At 39.0% G+C, this 18667-nt stretch overlaps 1 protein-coding gene across 2 annotated transcripts in view; it reads right to left on the bottom strand.

Moving 5' to 3' along the window:
• ANO4 (anoctamin 4) overlaps positions 1 to 18667 on the bottom strand; it is a 219396-nt gene that overhangs the window by 140517 nt on the left and 60212 nt on the right. For both annotated transcript variants that reach the window (XM_045779921.2, XM_087868824.1), the window contains 2 exons: positions 4692 to 4792; positions 1196 to 1240 (listed from right to left, as the gene is read on the bottom strand). In XM_045779921.2, the coding sequence (XP_045635877.1) occupies positions 1196 to 1240; positions 4692 to 4792 (146 nt within the window). The remainder of the gene's footprint in view (positions 1 to 1195; positions 1241 to 4691; positions 4793 to 18667) is intronic.

The raw sequence follows: 18667 nt of genomic DNA on the forward strand, positions 1-18667 counted from the left end.
TAGATTAGAGCACAGGTCCAGCAATCTTGTGTTTTAATAAGTCCTCCAGGTTACTCTGATGCTGGTTAAAGTTTGAGAATTACAGAGGACTACTGATATAGGCTAATGTGTTACCTCAGGGTTTAATAGAAGGTCACTATATGACAAGGGACCAATCTAAATAATGGTGAATCCAAATGCCATGGCTACTGTCTAAGCAAAGAAGAACTGCTAGTAAGGATATTGTGCAGGGAAATTTTGGAAAACACATCTTTGTTTCGTTGGATGTCAATTCTTGTATCATACTTTATTGAGTATACATGCATTTGAGTAAATCCACTAGAATATGTCAATTACTCTTATACTTATCATTCTGCATAGCACACAAACAGAGTAAACATGAATCTTAATTCTCACAGAACTGAACAATAGGATTTTCAGAGAAATGCAATGGTCTCCAAATTTAACTATCAGCTCAGCTCAGGGTGAATGATACATAAGACCAATTAAAATTTTGAAATTAGATTTCCAGTGATCACAACAGAATTGAGTTAAAGGACATCACTGATGCTTCCTCCTTTCTCCCTGGCTTCTCAAAAAATGAGAAACAAACTTTAGAAGAATACATAGTACATTAAAGGCAATCTTTAGCCAGTAGAATTTTGGGTGGGTGGGGAGGTTAAAAAAAAAAAAAAGTAGGAAGGGCTTCTGGTAAGTTAATACATCTGCATATTTTATTAACAAAATATTACTAATATAGGAGGGCCCCACCCATGGGGGGCTAAAGAGCTATCAGCTTTTTGAGTTGTTCATTGTCTGCACTTCCAATTTCAAGTTACTTATGGCGGAGGATGGGATTTGCGTGGAAAAAAATAACATTCAGACCAAAGATGTGCTGAACAGCTGGGTTTTCTGGTAATTTATCTAATAGAATGGGCTAAAAAAAACAAAAAACAAAAAACCAGCCCCAACACACCTGCAGATAAATTCTGTCCTTCCAAGTATGGAGAAATCACAGGGAAGATTCTGAAAGAAACATTTCCATCTTTGCTTTTTTCTTTTCAGGCTAACCTGAAATAGCTATTTTTGGACTGTGCATGGCAGCCAATTTTGCCATGGGACAAAGGCCCATCCTCCCCAGCTTGTATTCCTTGTCATTGTTGGAAAAAAACCAGGCCAACATATCAAACACATCATGACAGAGCATGCTACTAACCTGCTCATGAACTTGTACCGGCGGGGCAGGTAATAGATTTTTCTCCTGGAAGAACAGCAAAAATGAAGCCAGTCGAGAAGAAAACCCATCGTCAGTTACAGTTTGAACTAGCAAGGAAGGAAAGGAGATTGAAGATAGAAGCCTGTAAGAGGTGAAGAAGAAAAAACTAAAAAGAGATTAACAGTGAGAAATGTAGTTGGAACATAGGGCATGCATTTTTGAGTCATGAAATCTTACGAAATACTTTCCATTGATATTTCTCCCTCTCATTATCATAATTTTTTATGGTTGCTCCTCGCCTACACAGCCTGTGCAGAGCAATGATTTGAAGCAACTGGTATTCATGTGAATTTAGCTGAGGTCAGCTTTTTTTCAAGGAATGAAGAAATGGATTGCCAGCCTGCTGGCAACATGCACAATTTAACGGGCATACTATTATATTAACTAATATTTATACAGCGCTTCAGTTTACAGAACACTTGTCTCATTTGATACAGGCAGGGTAATATAAAAATATATATTTTACTACCAGTATGGGAAGAACACTAATCGGCATCAACATCCTGCTGCAAATCACCACACTGGGGAATACTGCCTAACCACTGGCCCTGATTATAGGTGAATTAAAGAGGTAAAACAAGGAATCTTGGAAAAAATCTTTTAAAAGTGAGATTTGTTAAGGATGTGTTGTACTTCTGTATATCTGCATTTTTTAAAGCATTACAGATTAAAATTTAGGGTGTAATCTGAATGGAGAGCATATGGATTCGATGCTTTATAAAAATGCAATCAGCCTTTCCATAGTTTGGGTTTCCACCAATGGAGTAGTAAGGAAATTAATGTGGTTTATATGTATTCTGAACTGTTACTGAGCTCTCTCATTTAAGGAAAATGGGAAGTCTATATACAACTAGCTTTGCACATCTGTGAAAACTTAAAAATATATTCATATTTTTAATAGGTAAAACTATAGAGACAATAAGAAGATCAGTGGTTGCTAGGGGTTTGTGCTGGGGTGGGCAGCAAAAGGGATGGACAGATGGAGTAAAGAGGATTTTTAGGGCAGTGAAAATATTCTGTGTGATACCATAATGGTGGATACATGACATTATGGATTTTTCAAGACCCATAGAACTATACAACCCAAACAGTGAACCCTAAAGTAAACTATGGACTTTGGATAATAATAATATATCAATATTGATCCATTAATTATAATAAATATACCACATTAATGCAACATATTAACAATAAGGAAACTGTAAGTGGCATGAGAGTGGATATATGGGAACACTGTACTATCAACTCAAATTTTTATAAACCTAAAAATGCCCTAAAATCAGTCTATTAATTAAAAAGAGTCCATATCCATGGACATATAGGTACTTAAGAAGGAAATTTTATTCACAACTTCCCATAAGAAAATTATTCTTTAACTTTGTTTCACACATTGTAGGAATACAAATCCAAGGAGACTAAACCTGGGATTCAAAAGTGTAAGCTACAGAAAAAAATAAATACACATAACATTCTTTGAGGCATTTACATGTAGCCAAACTGATGTTTGTACATTTTGTTGAAGTGATATGGCAGGAAAATTCCTCCTTTGGAAATACATAGATCTTCTTAGGCTACAGTTATTTATCTGAAACACTGGATAAAACAATAGCACACATTTTAAATGCATCAGGTTGTAGCAAGTGAAGCTATGTTTAGGTAAAATCGCGTCAATATTAACGAGGCCAATGTGTCCACACATTAATTGTATTTTCTCCTAAAACTGTCCTGCAGGAACACCTACATTTAAAAACAAGACTATTAATCATAGTTATCATTGTTTTCATTTATTCCCTGGATCACATTCTCTTAACGTGGTATAAGGAAAGTATTAATGCTGCTGGCAGGCAGCACTTTCCTGCTACGTAATGACCATGTAAGAAGTGTTAGCTATGGTACAGTCAGGCCCTTCATATATGAAGTGCCTCCAGGGACTAGGAACTTGCTGTGCATTAACACTGCTCAAGTTTGTGCAATCTGCTTGGGTTCTTTGCTTGAGAAATACATTCTGGTGGAAGGTTTTGTGAGATTGCTGGGGAGGGATAACGTATCAATTTCACTAAGTTTTACTATCTCACTTATATCTGAACATAGACTTTGGATTGTTGGCTATAAGATGCTGATCTGATATACGACTGTATCTAAGCACAGATTTCTTTCCCTTTTGGTCTTTATGTGTGATACAGTATTAATCCATACTGGACAGTTATAGCATTGATAAATAACTGGCTTTAATTGTAATTATAGTGTAACAAGTTTCAATGGAAACTAAATTGATAAATGACTCAGTGATTTTATATAATATTTTTTAATCCTTGGGTTCTCAGATTTCCTTTGTTACATTTTAAATACAAAAATAAAAAGTTTAGAACGATGTTTATCTCAATTCCTTTGCGAATTCTGCCTTGAGGTAAACAGCCTCTATTTTGACTTGGTATTAGAATATAAAGGCCAATAAACAAAGAAAATAAGATGCACCAGGGAGATACATTACAGACCTGTGAATGGAAATTGTCCTTCTCTAAATGTGTCCCTAGTGCCTCCCTGTCTCTATAATTTTCCACAGCTCATTAAGAGGTATATTTCAGAATTGGCACGTTTGCCTGGTTTGTCGTCTGACTTGGTCTTATTGTCAAATTGTGAAGCAAAAGTATTTAATTCTTTATTAAAGAATTAGAATTGTCCTTTGTACTAAATCCTTCCATCTCCTTTAGAAGATTCCATTATTTACTTCCCATATATCTTGGCATTTATAATTTCAAGTTTAATACTTTATTTTATTTCCATCTAATACTTTATTTTATTTCCATCTAGCAAATAGAGATCACTTTTCCATCTAGCAAATAGAGATCACTTTTCTTCCTTAATCTGAAAATATGAATACTGGCTATGAGATGAAGGTAAATTAATCCTTTAAATAACTAAGCAATCCACACAAAGTATTTTCTAATTACCCTTGGAAAAAATATCAATGCTTGTGCTTGCACAGTATTTATGACCTGACTTTTTTAAAATTTAAAAATAGTTTTTTTAAAAAATAGACCTCGTTTTTATGAAATTTCTTGAACTTGCTTTACTGGAAGCAGATTTGAATGTCAGGGAGGACCTCCACCACTGATGCCTGGGGTCTGGCCATTCAAAGCAGCAACACACAGGACTTCTGAAAATGGCATTTTAGAAATGAAAATGCCACTTGGAAAATGCTTCTTTCTCGTAGGCATTTGACATATCTACCTGCTAAGGACTGAATTAGCCAAGAATTTTCACCTAAAACCATGAAGTCACTAAAAGTCATGAAGACTTATGCATTTCCTAAACATTTAAAGGATCTTCTCTAAGAGTGTTCCAGTCTGCATTTCAGTTTTATTTGTTTCAAGAGAGGAGCACATTAGTTTTACAGGGGAACAGCAGAGACTAGGAAAAATATATTTACACCTACCTGAAAGGCATTCTTACATTCATTTGCTCTGCATATCTTCCAAGCACTTCCCATGGGGCATGCAACTTCACAAAGATAATGTCACTATTTATTAGAGAGGACTGAAACAGAAAAAAGAAACTAAATTGAAAAGTATACCCAAGTCTCCTATGGTTTAAATTGAATTGGAACTTAGAACACATGAATCTATATGGAGTTTAAGATTTGGGGCATTCTTCAGCAAAAAACTGGGTCCTTATGTGTGCCTCTATTCATTTAAAAAATATACCACTGTGTGTCAGGCTCTGGAGACCCAGCTGTGAACAAAAGAGATATGAATGGCATTTATATTCTACAAATATACAAAAAAAAAAAAAAAACAGGCAAAAACGAGTTTAAAAGAAAGCGATAAATTCAGATAGTGATGAACGTTCTGAAGATAACGCAGTTAATGGGAGAAGTTATAGGGAGGGGAGCACACACTACCTTGGGCAGGGGTGCAGAAAAGGCCCCTCTGCAGAGAGGACCTACAAATTTGAGACACAAAGGAGCCAGAGCTGGGTAAGAGCATGGGATGAGTGTTCTAGGTACAAAGGCCCTAAGCTGGGAAATCGCTTGGCATGTCTGATGCTCAGGGGCAGTAAGGAGAGCAGAGTGGCTGGAGTGTATTCATCATGAAGATTAGCGTAAGAAAAGGCTGAAAAGGTGAGAGGAGCCAGCATGTGCAGTGCTTTACCAGCCCCAACAGGACAACTGGACTTTATTTTAGGAACACTGGGAAGTCATTTTGATTTAGGTTTTCAAAGATCACTGTGGCTACTGCATGGAGAAACCATTATAAGGGAGAGCTGCAGCAAAAGCAGAGAGAAGAGATCTCTCAACCTTCGAGACAAAAGCAAAAATTGATGGTGGTGGAGATGGGGGGACTTGGTGATGTGAGTCTTGAATCTGGGTGGGTGTCAGGGAAAGCTTTTTCAAAGGACTGTGTTCTTTGGCCCAAAACTTTTGCCTCCTCTTGGGCTTTTTATCAATACAGCACATACGGAAGTCAACTAGGACTTCACATTTTATTTTTTTAAGAGATTTTGTTTATTTGAGTGAGAGTGAGTGAGAGACAGCACAAGTCAGGGGAGGGGGAGAGGGAGAAGCAGACTCCCCACTGAGCAGGGATCCTGATGCAGGACTCAATCCCATGACCCCAGGATCATGACCTGAGCTGAAGGCAGATGCTTAACCGACTGAGCCACCCCGGCGTCTCCCCAATTAGATTTTCTTTGGAAGTCATTTCCCAGGGGTAGGGGTGGGTTGTTGAAGGACGTAGAAGAAAAATGAGAAAATAGTGAGCCAAACCAGCTTAAATCAGCAAAGTGGTCTATTATTTATCCGTATCTTTTTCACACAGGCTCATTCTGGACTGCATGCCATTTAAATTTTTATAGCATAAGAATGTCAACAGATGTGTTAGGCTTTTGTGGCTTACCTCTCCTTGTAACAGTATTTATAAACACTCCAATACTTCTACACAGCTGGCAAAAATAGAAGCCCAAATTTAGGGGGTAAATTTGCACTACAGGGAACTGTTTTTAAATTGCAGATGATGTGCACTTGCAATTCATTGCTCATATTTTCATTCAGAGTCTTCTTGCTGGGCTTATAAATATTGTACTTAATTTATAATAATTCTTCAAGATATTACGAACATCAAATTAGTATCAACTACTAATTCGCAGGGGCTCTGACAGTGCTGAATTTCCCAAAAGGAGGAGGGCCTGGACCCAAATCCACAAGGGTGGAGGGCACCCTTTGATATTGGCCTGAAAAACCAAACATTCTGGTAATTCCAGCTGAAATGAGGTTTTATATTTTAGCTTGGGACAAGCAGATCTCTGACATCTGTAAGCCCCCCCAAAACAAGGAAAGTTTCTGTTATTCACAGGTAAATCCTCTGGACCTAGCACAATGTCTGGTCCAGAGGGAGCACATAGCCAATACTTATCTAATTGACAATATGGTTAGTGAAGTGTGAACAGTTAGTCCTGGTCAGATGAAAGCTGCTTGTCTTGTGAAGCAAGAAGTAACCGTGGATGAAGTGACTCTTGGAGCCAACATAGCTGGTAACAATAAATGAGGCGCCCAGCCAGGGAACAGACAAGCCAGTACACATTGAAGATGTGATGGACCAGGGCTAGATCTCTTTGCACAAACTGGTTTTCTATTTAGTAACCCATTATATCCAATCCTTTCTATACTGGGTGCTTAGAGCTATGTAGCCAGGGTGAGTGTGAACGAGCTCACAGGTGGCAGTGTCCATACAGAGCATGGAGAAATTGCACACACCCACAGAAATCTCCATCCCGTCCCATACATGTCTGCAGATGCAGATCTGAGATGGTCTCAGCTTATCAGTTGAGCGTTTTTGTATATTGGAAAAGACTGCCATTTGTTTTCTAATATATAGAACAGTTTTCCAAGTTATAAAACAAAAGAAAGGCTCTATTTTCTAAAAAAAAAAAATGGATCTTATTGTTTATCATAGATAAACAATAGCAGTATATCATATACTTAAATGGATCTTATTGTTTATTTTAAAGATATACTTCAGAGTCTGAGAAGGTTTTGTGGCTTTCCCACTTGAAAATGTTCATTGTGATAATGGGAATTCTTTAAGCTCACTTAGCTTTCCTACAGATTCTACATTCACTGGTTCTTTCTTCTCTCATCTTCCTATGATACAAAGAGGGAAACTGTACAACAAGGAATGTGGGAATGTGAATGATTCACAGACTCAACCAAACTATGATTTATAGCAGAATATCATTTTAGGATATACTCTCTTCACTCTCTTATTGTAATCGCTAGGTTTACGGAAAGTAAATACAGTGGAAGAAAAATCATTTTGTAGATCTCCATGAATATATGAAAACATTAAAGAGAATACATTAAAATATTTCTACTTAGGGCACATTTTAAATGCCACATTTCTGTGTGTGGAAAAGCCAAGTTCATTACCTGAACACACACGAAATCAACTAAAATTCTAGTGTGGGATCTCTTCCATTTTCTGCATAAAAGTATAGCTGTTTTGATTCATTCATTATGATAAAAATAACTTCAGTTTGCTTATTTCAATTATAATAATAATTATAAAGCCATCATTTTATTATTATTTCGTAGAGCTTTGTAATTTTGGAAGCACTTTCACGTTGTTACCTCATTTTATTCCTACACAAACCTTGCAAGGGAGGCTTTCCTTCAATTTCTTAAAGGGGAGAGAGAGACTGGTCAAGTAATTCACTCATAGCCAAACTGAACATCTATCCCAGATACAGTTAGCACTCACATCCCTTGACTCCCTTGCCAATTCTACCTAATAAATTCTGAGGTTTAAATAAATCCATGGCTTTGTACATGCATTGAAGATACATAATTTCTGAATTGTTCTTTTATCAGTTTACACCAACTAAATTGAAAAGAATTCTATATCTTAGAAAACAAAGCAGCAAAAATGAAGCAAAATTAAGCAGTTAATGAACTTAGATTTGATTTGAGACAATTTAAAGTTATTTTCATAATCTTGAGAAAAATGTTAGCTGAATTCCCTTGGATGATGATGGATATTTATTCACAGGTCGTGTGTGTGTGTGTGTGTGTGTGTGTGTGTGTGTGTGTGTGTGAACTTATTACTTCCATTCAGTTTTTCAAGGAGGAACTGAACTTCAGCCCAAAAAAATAAATATGAGACAGATTACTGCTAATTATATGGCTCATATATCACTTTTTTCTCTACCACTGAATGATTATGCTACTGTTTCTAAATAGGTTTTTCCTCATTATTAAGTATTCCTTTCCACATAAATCCGAAGTGTGCAAGTGACAAAGCAAAGAGAAATGAAAATGATTTTTTGAAACAGAGTCATTTCATTAATATCTAGCCCCTTAGGTTAGAACCATGGGGAGAATAAAAAATGGCCAGTTAGAGGAGTTTGGAAAACATCCTGAGAAATTAAGAAGTAGCATGGAAACTACCTGCAGTAGAAATAGATAATATTCACAGAAAACATTCCTTCCTTCTTTCCTTCATTCAGCAAGATCCCATTCAACACCTTCTATGCACTCGATGCTAGGAGTACAAGGGTATATATAAGTCCTGGGCCTCACCTGGGCATGTCATGATCTAGTAAGGGAAGGTTAAATCAAGCAACAGTAAGGAAAAGAAGAAATACCATGCCATTATCTAATTCAAGCCATCTCTCTAAGACACACGTATGGATGTACGCATGTTTACATCTCATGACCCTGATACCATTGCTGAGAAGGAGATGCTGATGGAGATACAGCACAAACTCAGTTTTGGAAATGTTAAGTTTCAGTTACCTATGAGAAGATGCCTTGTAGGTAGATAAATTAGTCTGGAACTCAGGGGGGAGCAGTCTGGGCCAGAGATACAGAGAAAGCATGGCCAGGACATAGATGGTATTTAAACCATGGCACTGGAAGAGGTCACTCTGAGAGAAAGTATAGCTGCAGAGCCACATGGGTAGCTGAACTTCAGAGGTTAGTTTAAGAATGCAGACTCTGGATTTGTATCTTTGGAATAAATACCTAGTAGTGCAACTTCTGGGTCATAGGGTAGGTCTATTTTTAACTTTTTGAGGGACTTCCATACTGTTTTCCAGAGTAGCTGCACTAGTTTGAATTCCTACCAGGGGTGTAAGAGGGCACCTGCACCCCAATGTTTATAGCAGCAATGTCCACAATAGCCAAACTATGGAAAGAGCCCAGATGTCCACTGACAGATGAATGGATAAAGAAGATGAGGTATTTATATACAACGGAATATCACTCAGCTACCAAAAAGAATGAAATCTTGCCATTTGCAACAACGTGGATGGAACTATACGGTATTATCCTAAGTGAAATAAGTCATTTAGAGAAAGACAATTATCATATGATTTTATTCATATGTGGAATTTATGAAACAAAACAGATCAATATAGGGAAAAATAAAATAAGACAAAATCAGAGAGGGATATAAACCGTAAAAACTCTTAACTCTATGAGATAAACTGAGGGTTGCTGGAGGGGATAGGGTAACTGGGTGATGGGTATTGAGGAAAGCACGGGATGGAATGAGTACTAGGTGTTATACGTAACTGATAAATCATTAATTCTACCTCTGAAACTAATAATACACTATATGTTAACTATATTGAGTTTGAATAAATTAAAAGAGGAAAAACAACAACAAAAAGAATGTAGACTCTGAGGTCAGACTCCACATATTCATATTCATATGTGTCTCTCTTAATAGCTTTGTGATCTTGGGCAAGCTATCTAATCTCAGTTTGTTCAACTGTAATATGGGAAATGACAGCAATATCTAATTATGGAATCATATTAAATGGCATAATATGGATAAGATGCACAGGTAGAAACACGTTAGTTATCATGATCTCCAAGAAGGGCCATGCCATATTGGTGGTGTTGGGAAGAACACAGCACTCCTACTCATCCAAGTTACAACCTGTAAATGTGGCAAATAAGGAACCAGGATCTGAGAAGAATTTTCCATTCTTTGACTACAAGTCTAAGTCTGAAGAAACCCTGAGAGTCAAGCCCCCAATTTCTGTCTCAGGGTCCCTCCATGGTCCCCAGGGTCTTTTATATGTTCCTCTAGGGACATTCACTCATTAAGATTCAACAGATATCCACTGACTACTACATATCAGATACTCGGCTGAATATACGAGGTAGACAGAATTTAGTTTCTAGTAGTAGATAAACATTAAACAAATAAACATGATTTAAAATTATGAGAAGTGACAAAAAGGAAAAAATAGAATGCTGTGGGAGAGAAGAACTGGAGGCACCTGGCTTTAGATTGCCTGGCTGATCTCTGAAGGTATGGCATCTAACCCGAGATCCAAAAGATGAGAAAGTGCTAGCCATGGAGAAACCAAGTGAAGAGCATTCCAGACAGAGGGAACAGCAAGTACAAAGACCTGGAGATTGTACCATAAATTCAAAGACTCAGGTGACTGGACATTATAAAGTGTGAGGTAGGGAGAGTTACCAGAGATGGAGTTGGAGAAAATGGCTGTAGGCAGATCATGCGAGGCCAAGTTCAATGTGGTAAGGAGTTCAGATTTTATTCTGAAAGGTCATTTAGAAGTCACCAATGGGTTAAATTGCAGGAAGGTAACAGAATTCCTTGTTTTATAGAGTGTACTCTAAATGCTCTGTGGAAAACGTCCCAGAGGGAACACAAGGCTTGGAAGGTCAATAGGAAAGTTATTCCAGGAGGTCAGGTGAGACAAGATAATGGCTGAAACCAGAAGGCAGATGTAGTAAGGAAAAAAAGGAACAGACTAGAGATTAATTTGGAGGTAGATTTGAAAGGATTTGGGATTGGTCAAACGAGGAGAGAGAGAAAAAAAATCCAGTGTCCAGATGAGTGGGCATGTTGTTTCACCTGGAAAAGTGGATGGATCGTAGTACCGCACAATGAATTAGAGAAGAATCAGGGAAAAGATGTTTGTTTACTCCGGGATATGCTATGTTTGAGATCCCTGGGAGATATTTACATACAAGTGTGAAGTACGCAAATGGGTAGGTGAATCTGGCTCAGGGCAGGGGTTGGGGAGATGGGACTTACTAATCTGAGAATTACAGACAATCCACTGATATTTAAAAGCACAGAACTTGATGAGGTTACCTAAGGAAGAAGCAAAGACCAGGCGTTAGGGTACATCGACATTTAGAAGGTCTGGAAGAGGAGAAAGCAACCATCAGAGGAGACTAAGAAGGAGCCACCAGAGAGGGAGGTGGGAAACAAGAAGAGGGACAAAATAGAAGCTGGGAGGAATGGGGGTTTCTAGAAGGATGACAGCTCAGGGAACCCTTCCCACAGCTCCCCCAGGCTGCTGCCTGAAGGTGGCCTTATTCAGTAGTGCCATGTCTCATCTCTGCTGCTACAGCTGCCTCTTTGTGCTTGCTGACACTGCCGTTGGCCCTGGCTCTAAAGAGGATGCAGAGCTGAGGTGGAACTGTTTCCAACAATGTTCAGCTTCTTCTCTGAAAGAAAGCCAGGAACTTCCACGAGGAGTCAGAACTAATTTCAAGGAGGGCACACAAGTACCAAGCCATGTCTCTCCCAAGTGCTCTCCCTGCCACACGCAAACCAGCAGCAAAGAATGAAGCCCAGGCATAGCTCCCTAAGCCCACGCTGGGGAGAGCTGTCAGCCCTCTCAGAGCACTCTGTCAAGGGGCCAGAAGTGCGTTGAGTCTCTGCTCTGCACCTGGAGTTCCCTGTCTCTGGCTGTACGCTCTCCACACTCCTCCCAGGAATTCTCAGGCAAAAACTCCTGGCAACCTCCCAGAATTTCTGAGACGGTCATGCAGATCGACCCCCCCACCCCACCTCCATGCCCTCATCACACACACATATGCTGATTTCAAAGAAAAAGCTCATTGTAATTTGAGTTTCATTTTACATCTATGATACAGGTCTGAATGAGATCATGATCTCGTACACAGTCACACCTGGACAGTGTGTGTGTATGTATGTGTACATAAAGGAAATACACCAGAAATCACATTTGCCACAGAAATCTTATGCTGGGAAACTTTTATCAATTTATTTTCATTTCAGGTCCATTTTCACTGGTTGGTTTATATTAAAACATGGTGGCAATTCTTAAAAAGTAGGAGAAAGAAAAGCAATTTAAAAGGATTTGGTTAATCATTTATTTAACATTCATTGCAGGGGTATTAATCACTAGCTTTGTGCTGAGAAAGGGTCATTTGTGTTAGAATGAGGCAACTAACTCTGATGTGCCTTGGCCTATACAAAAAAAGGAGACAGTTCCTGTCCGTGAGAAGCTAATACCCCAGCCATGGATACATAATAACCGCATATATAATTTGAGAAAAATTATAAAATAAGAAATAAACAATGCACAATATGCAACCTTTCTTTATATATTGAGAAAAATAGAGTAGAGAAACCACACGGTGTAATGGTTAAAAGTCCTAGCTTTGGAATTCCTAAACTTTGGAATTCAAGGTTCAAGGGCCAGATATGCTACCTTAGCAGCTGATTACCCTGAGCAAAATATTTCATCTTTATAAGCCTCCATTCTCTCATCTGCGAAATGTGAATAACAGCATTCACTTCAGATTTCTTCTTAGGACTACAAGGTTTAATGCATGCAAAGTATTTTGTTAGTTCCTTGTGCACTAAACATGCTCTTTAAATGGTGAGGAAGGTATGTATGTGATTCATCATCAAAGGCATTTAAAAATATTTTCAAAAGTTAAAGCTTTGATTGAGGGACAAAAAAGATCACTTTCTTCCAACCTGGTTTGCAAATTTTGGCCATGAAAATATAGTGAAGGAACATTAGGAAAAAGGAGGTATTTGCTTGGAGGGACTAGGAAATGCAGTTGCATGTGAGAACTGAAGATTGTTCCTCTCCACGGATATCACAGAGTGAATGTCTGGCTCAAGGGAGCCTGCCTCTCTCACTTGCAAGCTCATTAGATTCTGGTTTCATCTCAAGTAAAAAGGTTGGGGTTATGTCTGTACCTAAAAGGAAGAGAGAACAGATGTAATGGGAGAATGAAATGGAGGTCTGTTTGGAAATAGTCTCCATAGGTGTGTTTGTCCACAGCACCCCGAGAAGTCCAGGGGCCCTACAAGAGGCTGCCAAAGTTAAAAAGGCCCCTTTATCATCTTAGGTCAACTGAACTCAAAAGATGATGCCAAATCCTTTTTTTAAACTTGAAGGAGATGGGCTTAAAAGAGCTGGAACTTAGGACACAGAAGACTAAAGAAGACCTAGGCATAGATACTTTCCAAAAGTATCTAGAAGTATCCTTGGCTTGCCTTGAAAGGTAACCATTGGCCAACAACCAACTGGGTGCTGCTGTGCAGTGGAAAGAACACCTGGGCAGGTCCGGCCACCACTCTCCATTGCACACCTGGGTAAGTCACTTCACTCTTCTCTCAGTTCCCCTCTGACCACACGGAGGTAACATGACCCCTGAATGCCAAACTTCCAGGGCTTTTTTGAGGCACAGATTGGCATAAGCTGTGAAAGCACGTTGAAAACTACCCAGTCCTGGCCCTGTCTCTGACTGGACCTTAGATTTGGAAACTGGCCTCTTCCTCTCTGCCCTCAGTTTCCTCACCTGCAGAAGGAAGGTCTGGAATCATTCAGTTTGTTCCAAATGGGTTCAGTGGAAGTGCACGGGGAAATCCTGGTGCTCTTTGCAGATGGCCATGAATCTCATCTTGTGAACTATAATTTAACACTCACTCACTTACCCATTCATGTATTCCACAAACCTTTACTGAGAGCCTACAAGGCGTCAGGAGGACAGCTATGAATCAGACTGAATCACTGCTTCTGTGAATTCTACTGGGGAGAGAGACTCTCAATAAACAGATATATAAAATTTCTGATGGTATGCTTTGAAGAAGAATACAGAAGGGTAAGGAAATAGAAAGTAATGGTGGGAAGAAGAGGTTATTTTAGATAGAGTCGTGTGAATAGGCTTTTTGATAAGGTGACATTTGAGCAGAAACCTGAAGAAAGTGCATAAGAATGCAGTTTCATTATCCAGGGAGAGAACATTCCAGGCAGCAAGAAGAGTCAAAGGCAAAGGGCCTGAGGCATAAATATGCCTCACGTTTCATTTTATTGAGCACAAAGGGTCAAATCAGGGTAGTCACTTGCACCTGTTCTGTATCCCCTTAGGCAAATAGCTGGATGTCGCTTTCTCATAACTATACTGGTAGGAAAACAAAGCAAACCCTTAAAATGCTGGGTCAAAAAAATATTAATTTCAGCTAGGAACTCAGATAAGCTTCTCGGAGAAAAAGACTGCAGTGGTTCAGACCTAAAGACACATTCGGACTGAAAGTGAAGGGATGAAAAAAGATATCCATGCAAATAGAAATGAAAAAAAAAAAAAAAAGGCAGGGTAGCAATACTTACATAAAAAAGTAGACTTAAAAAAAAAAGACTTTAACAAGACACAAAGAAGGGCATTACATAAGGACAAAGGGATCAGTCCAACAAGAGGATAAAATAACTGTTAACCTCTATGCACCCAACATAGGAGCACCTAAATATATAAAGCAAATATTAACAGACATAAAAGTAAAAATTGACAGTAGTACAATAGTAGGAGACTTTAACACCCCACTTACATCAGTGAGTAGATCATCCAGACAGAAAAATCAATAAGAAAACAGTAGCTTTGAATGACATTAGAACAGATGGACTTAAGAGATATATACAGAACATTCTGTCCCAAAACAGCAGGATACATATTTTTTTCAAGTGCACATTGAATATTCTCCAGGATAAATCATGTTAGACCACAAAACAAGTCTCAATAAATTAAGAAGATTGAAATCACATCAAGGATCTTTTCTGAGCAAAATGCGATGACTAGAAATCAAGTACAAGAAAAATAAGTGGAAAAAATACAAACACATGAAGGCTAAACAAAATACTACTAAACAACCAATGGGTAAAGGAAGAAATCAAAGAGGAAAAAAAAATACATGCAGACAAAAGAAAATGGAAACATAACTGTTCCAAATCTTTGGATCAGCAAAAGCAGTTCTGAAAGGGAATTTATAGTGATACAGGCTTACCTCAAGAAACAAGAAAAATCTCAATCTAACCTTACACATAAAGAAACTAGAAAAAGAAGAATAAAGCCCAAATTTGGTAGAAGGAAAGTAATAATAAAGATCAGAGTAGAGGGGAGCCTGGGTGGCTGGGTCGGTTCAGCATCTGGCTCTTGGTTCTGGCTCAGGTCATGATCTCAGGATGGGATCGAGCCCTGCGCTGGGGTCTGCGCTCAGCAAGGAGTCGGCCAGAGATTCTTTCCCTCTTCCACTGCCCCTCCCCCTGCTTGTACTTTCTCTCTTTCAAATAATAAAGAAAATCTTTTAAAGATCAGAGTAGAAATGGAGAAAAAAAATAGAAATGTTCAATGAAACCGATAACTAGTTCTTTGTAAAGATAAACAAAACTGATTAACCTTCAGCCAGATTCATCAAGGCAAAAAGAGTGGACTCAAGTATATAAATTTGTGCAACCACTGTGGAAAACAGTATGGTGGTTCCTCAAACAATTAAAAATAGAACTACCATACAATCCAATACTTCCACTACTGGGTATTTACCCAGAGAAAATGAAAACACTAATTCAAAAAGATATATGCAGCCCTATGTTTACTGCAGCATTATTTACAATATTTAAGTTATGGAAGCAACCTAAGTGTCCAATGACAGAAGAATGGATAAAGAAGATGTGGGCTGTGTGTGGGTGACCCTATATTATACCCTAGAGGATATTATGCTAGGTGAAATAAGTCCAACACAGAAAGACAAATACCATATGATTTCACTTATATATGGAATCTAAAAAACAAAACAGAAACAGAATCACAAATACAATGATCAAATTGGTGGTTGCTGGGAGGAGGGTGAAGTGGATAACGAAGTACAAACTTTCAGTTATAAAATAAATAAGTCACGGAGATGAAAAATACAGCATAGGGAATGCAGTCAATAATGTAATAATGTTATATGGTGACAGATGGTAACTACATTTATGGTGAGCATAGAATAATGTATAGTGTTGTCAAATCACTATGCTGCACACCTGAAACTAATAACATTGTATGTCAACTATAGTTCAATTAAAAAAAAAAAAAAAACAACCAGCGGTAGAGGTGGGAGCAGTTACACAGTGCTACCACATGCTAGGAAGTATTTTAGGGGTTTTACATACATTAAATAATATAATCTTACCAAACCCTATGAGGCAAGCACTAGTATTATCCTAATTTATTGCAGACAAGAAACCAAAGCACAAAGAGGTAGACGACCTTTGCTAAGACCACACAGTAACTAAGGAGTAGAACCTAGGTTCTCATCAAGGCATTTGGACTTCAGAACAGTTGCTCCACATTCGCTGGGGCTAATGTGAATGTATTTTCTCATGGATTCAATTCCACTGTCATTTTATCTTTTGGAAAAATGCTTAGTTACACATTGGAATCCAGGGACTAGTGCATACGGTTCCCTCTACACATCCTAAAATGAATGTAAGGCCAGTAGTAAAAATAAATTTGAAACCCGGTTCTTCCACTCATGACGTGTATTTCTGGGCACGTTTCTTAGTTCATGAGCCTCCATTTCCTCATTTGTAAAACAGGGGCAACAGCACACACCTTGCAGGGTTGTTCTGAAACTGACATGGTTGTGCTGTAAATGGCTGAAAGAGGATTTCATCCTCCTCCCAGAGTTACTGAATGCTTGGTGGATATTCTGTTGACCCCTAGCTGATGCTGCAATTTCTTGGTGGATCAGGAATCTACTCTCTAAAACTGATGGAGAACTGTACATTTCTGGAGGGGTAAAGGGCTCGAGGTAATCACTAAGCAATTTCTGCTCCTCTCAGCAGGGCTGCCATCTAGCCACTTGCACTTTTCTGAGCTGCCATTTTCTCTGAAAAATGAGGGCATACGTCTCTAAGGAGACTTTTTTTCCTTTTTTGCATTTTTATACTTGATTCCTTTAGGGACACATGAGAATTTGTGAGTGTAGTTCAAAAAGGCACTTCAGCTGATTCTGATGTAATTCTCTACAACTCATGCGCTCATGCACATACACATAGTCACTATGCCCTGGTGGAGAGAAACCTCTGAGGTACTGCATATATTCCTAAATGGCCTCAATGTTCATTCCCTGAGAAGGATGCTAGTGTCAGCAACAGGAAATATGTATGTGAAATGACCGCTCACTCCTCCTCAGCAGACCTTTAAATGGGGTTGCCCATTCATGCTCTAGTCTCATCTACTTGTTTTCCCTGGATGATCTCATCCCTTCCCAATGGCTTTCAGTGTCACCTATTGTCCAAAGTCTCCCAGAATCTCATCTCTAGCCCAGACCTCTCTTCAGAGTTCCAGATCAGCATAGCCAATGACCACCATGATGATACTTGCCCTTGGCTGTCTCATTGGCACATCAGACTCAATGTGTCTAAAATGGATCCACTTCTCTGGCAAAACTGCTCTTCTCCTGAGTATCCCCAGATTCAGGAAATGGCAAAACCACCCACCAAGTTGCTCAAGTCCAGGAGTTGTCTTTGACTTCTTCTTCCTTACCCCACATACGATTACTCACCATGTCTTATTGATTCTCCCTCTTAAAATGCCTTTGAATCTGCCCACTTCTCTCCATCTCCACTGCCACCATCCTCCTTTGAGCCACGATCATCTATCTCCTCAAAGACTGCAGCAGCCTCTTAGCCGGGCTCATTCCAATCCCCCCCCCCCCCCGCCAAATCCCATTCTTGCCTTGTGTATTTTCACTGGCATCAGAAACATCTTTAAAAATGCATTGTGATCCATGGTTTCCTGTGGCTCTCTGGAAAATCACTAACGTGGTTATTTCATGCCTCTCTTTCTTTCTCTATGTTCCAGTCACATGGGCCTTTCTTCTTTTTTCTAAATCACCAAGCTCCTGATAGTCTCAGGGTTTTCTCATATGCTATTTTCTCTGCCTGATAGATTCCAGGCTCTTTCGGGTCTCAAGTTACTTGGTAGGCAGAATTTTAATATTATCCCAAGATTCCCACTCTCCTTGTGTACTCGCCCTGTATAACCTCCTCTCCTTGAGTGTGTGTGGAACCTGTGAATATGGGGGCCTATCACTTCTGGGATGGAGATACGGATCTGCTGACTTTGAGTTAATCACAAGCACAGATTACCCTGGATTGGTCTGAACTAATTAGGTGAGTCCTTAAAAGAGACTCTCAAGATCAGAGAGGTTCTGCTGTTGGTTTTGAAGAAGTGAGCTATGTGTTGTAAGGGGGTCTATAATGGCGAGGAATCATGAGTGGTTCTAGGAGCTGAGAGCAATCCCTGGCTGGCAGCCAGCAACAAAATGGGGGTGTTGGTCCTACAAC

This window comes from Ursus americanus, chromosome 17, assembly GCF_024610735.1.
Source record: "Ursus americanus isolate L20-20 chromosome 17, mUrsAme1.1.p, whole genome shotgun sequence".
NCBI classification, from domain to species: Eukaryota; Metazoa; Chordata; class Mammalia; order Carnivora; family Ursidae; genus Ursus; species Ursus americanus.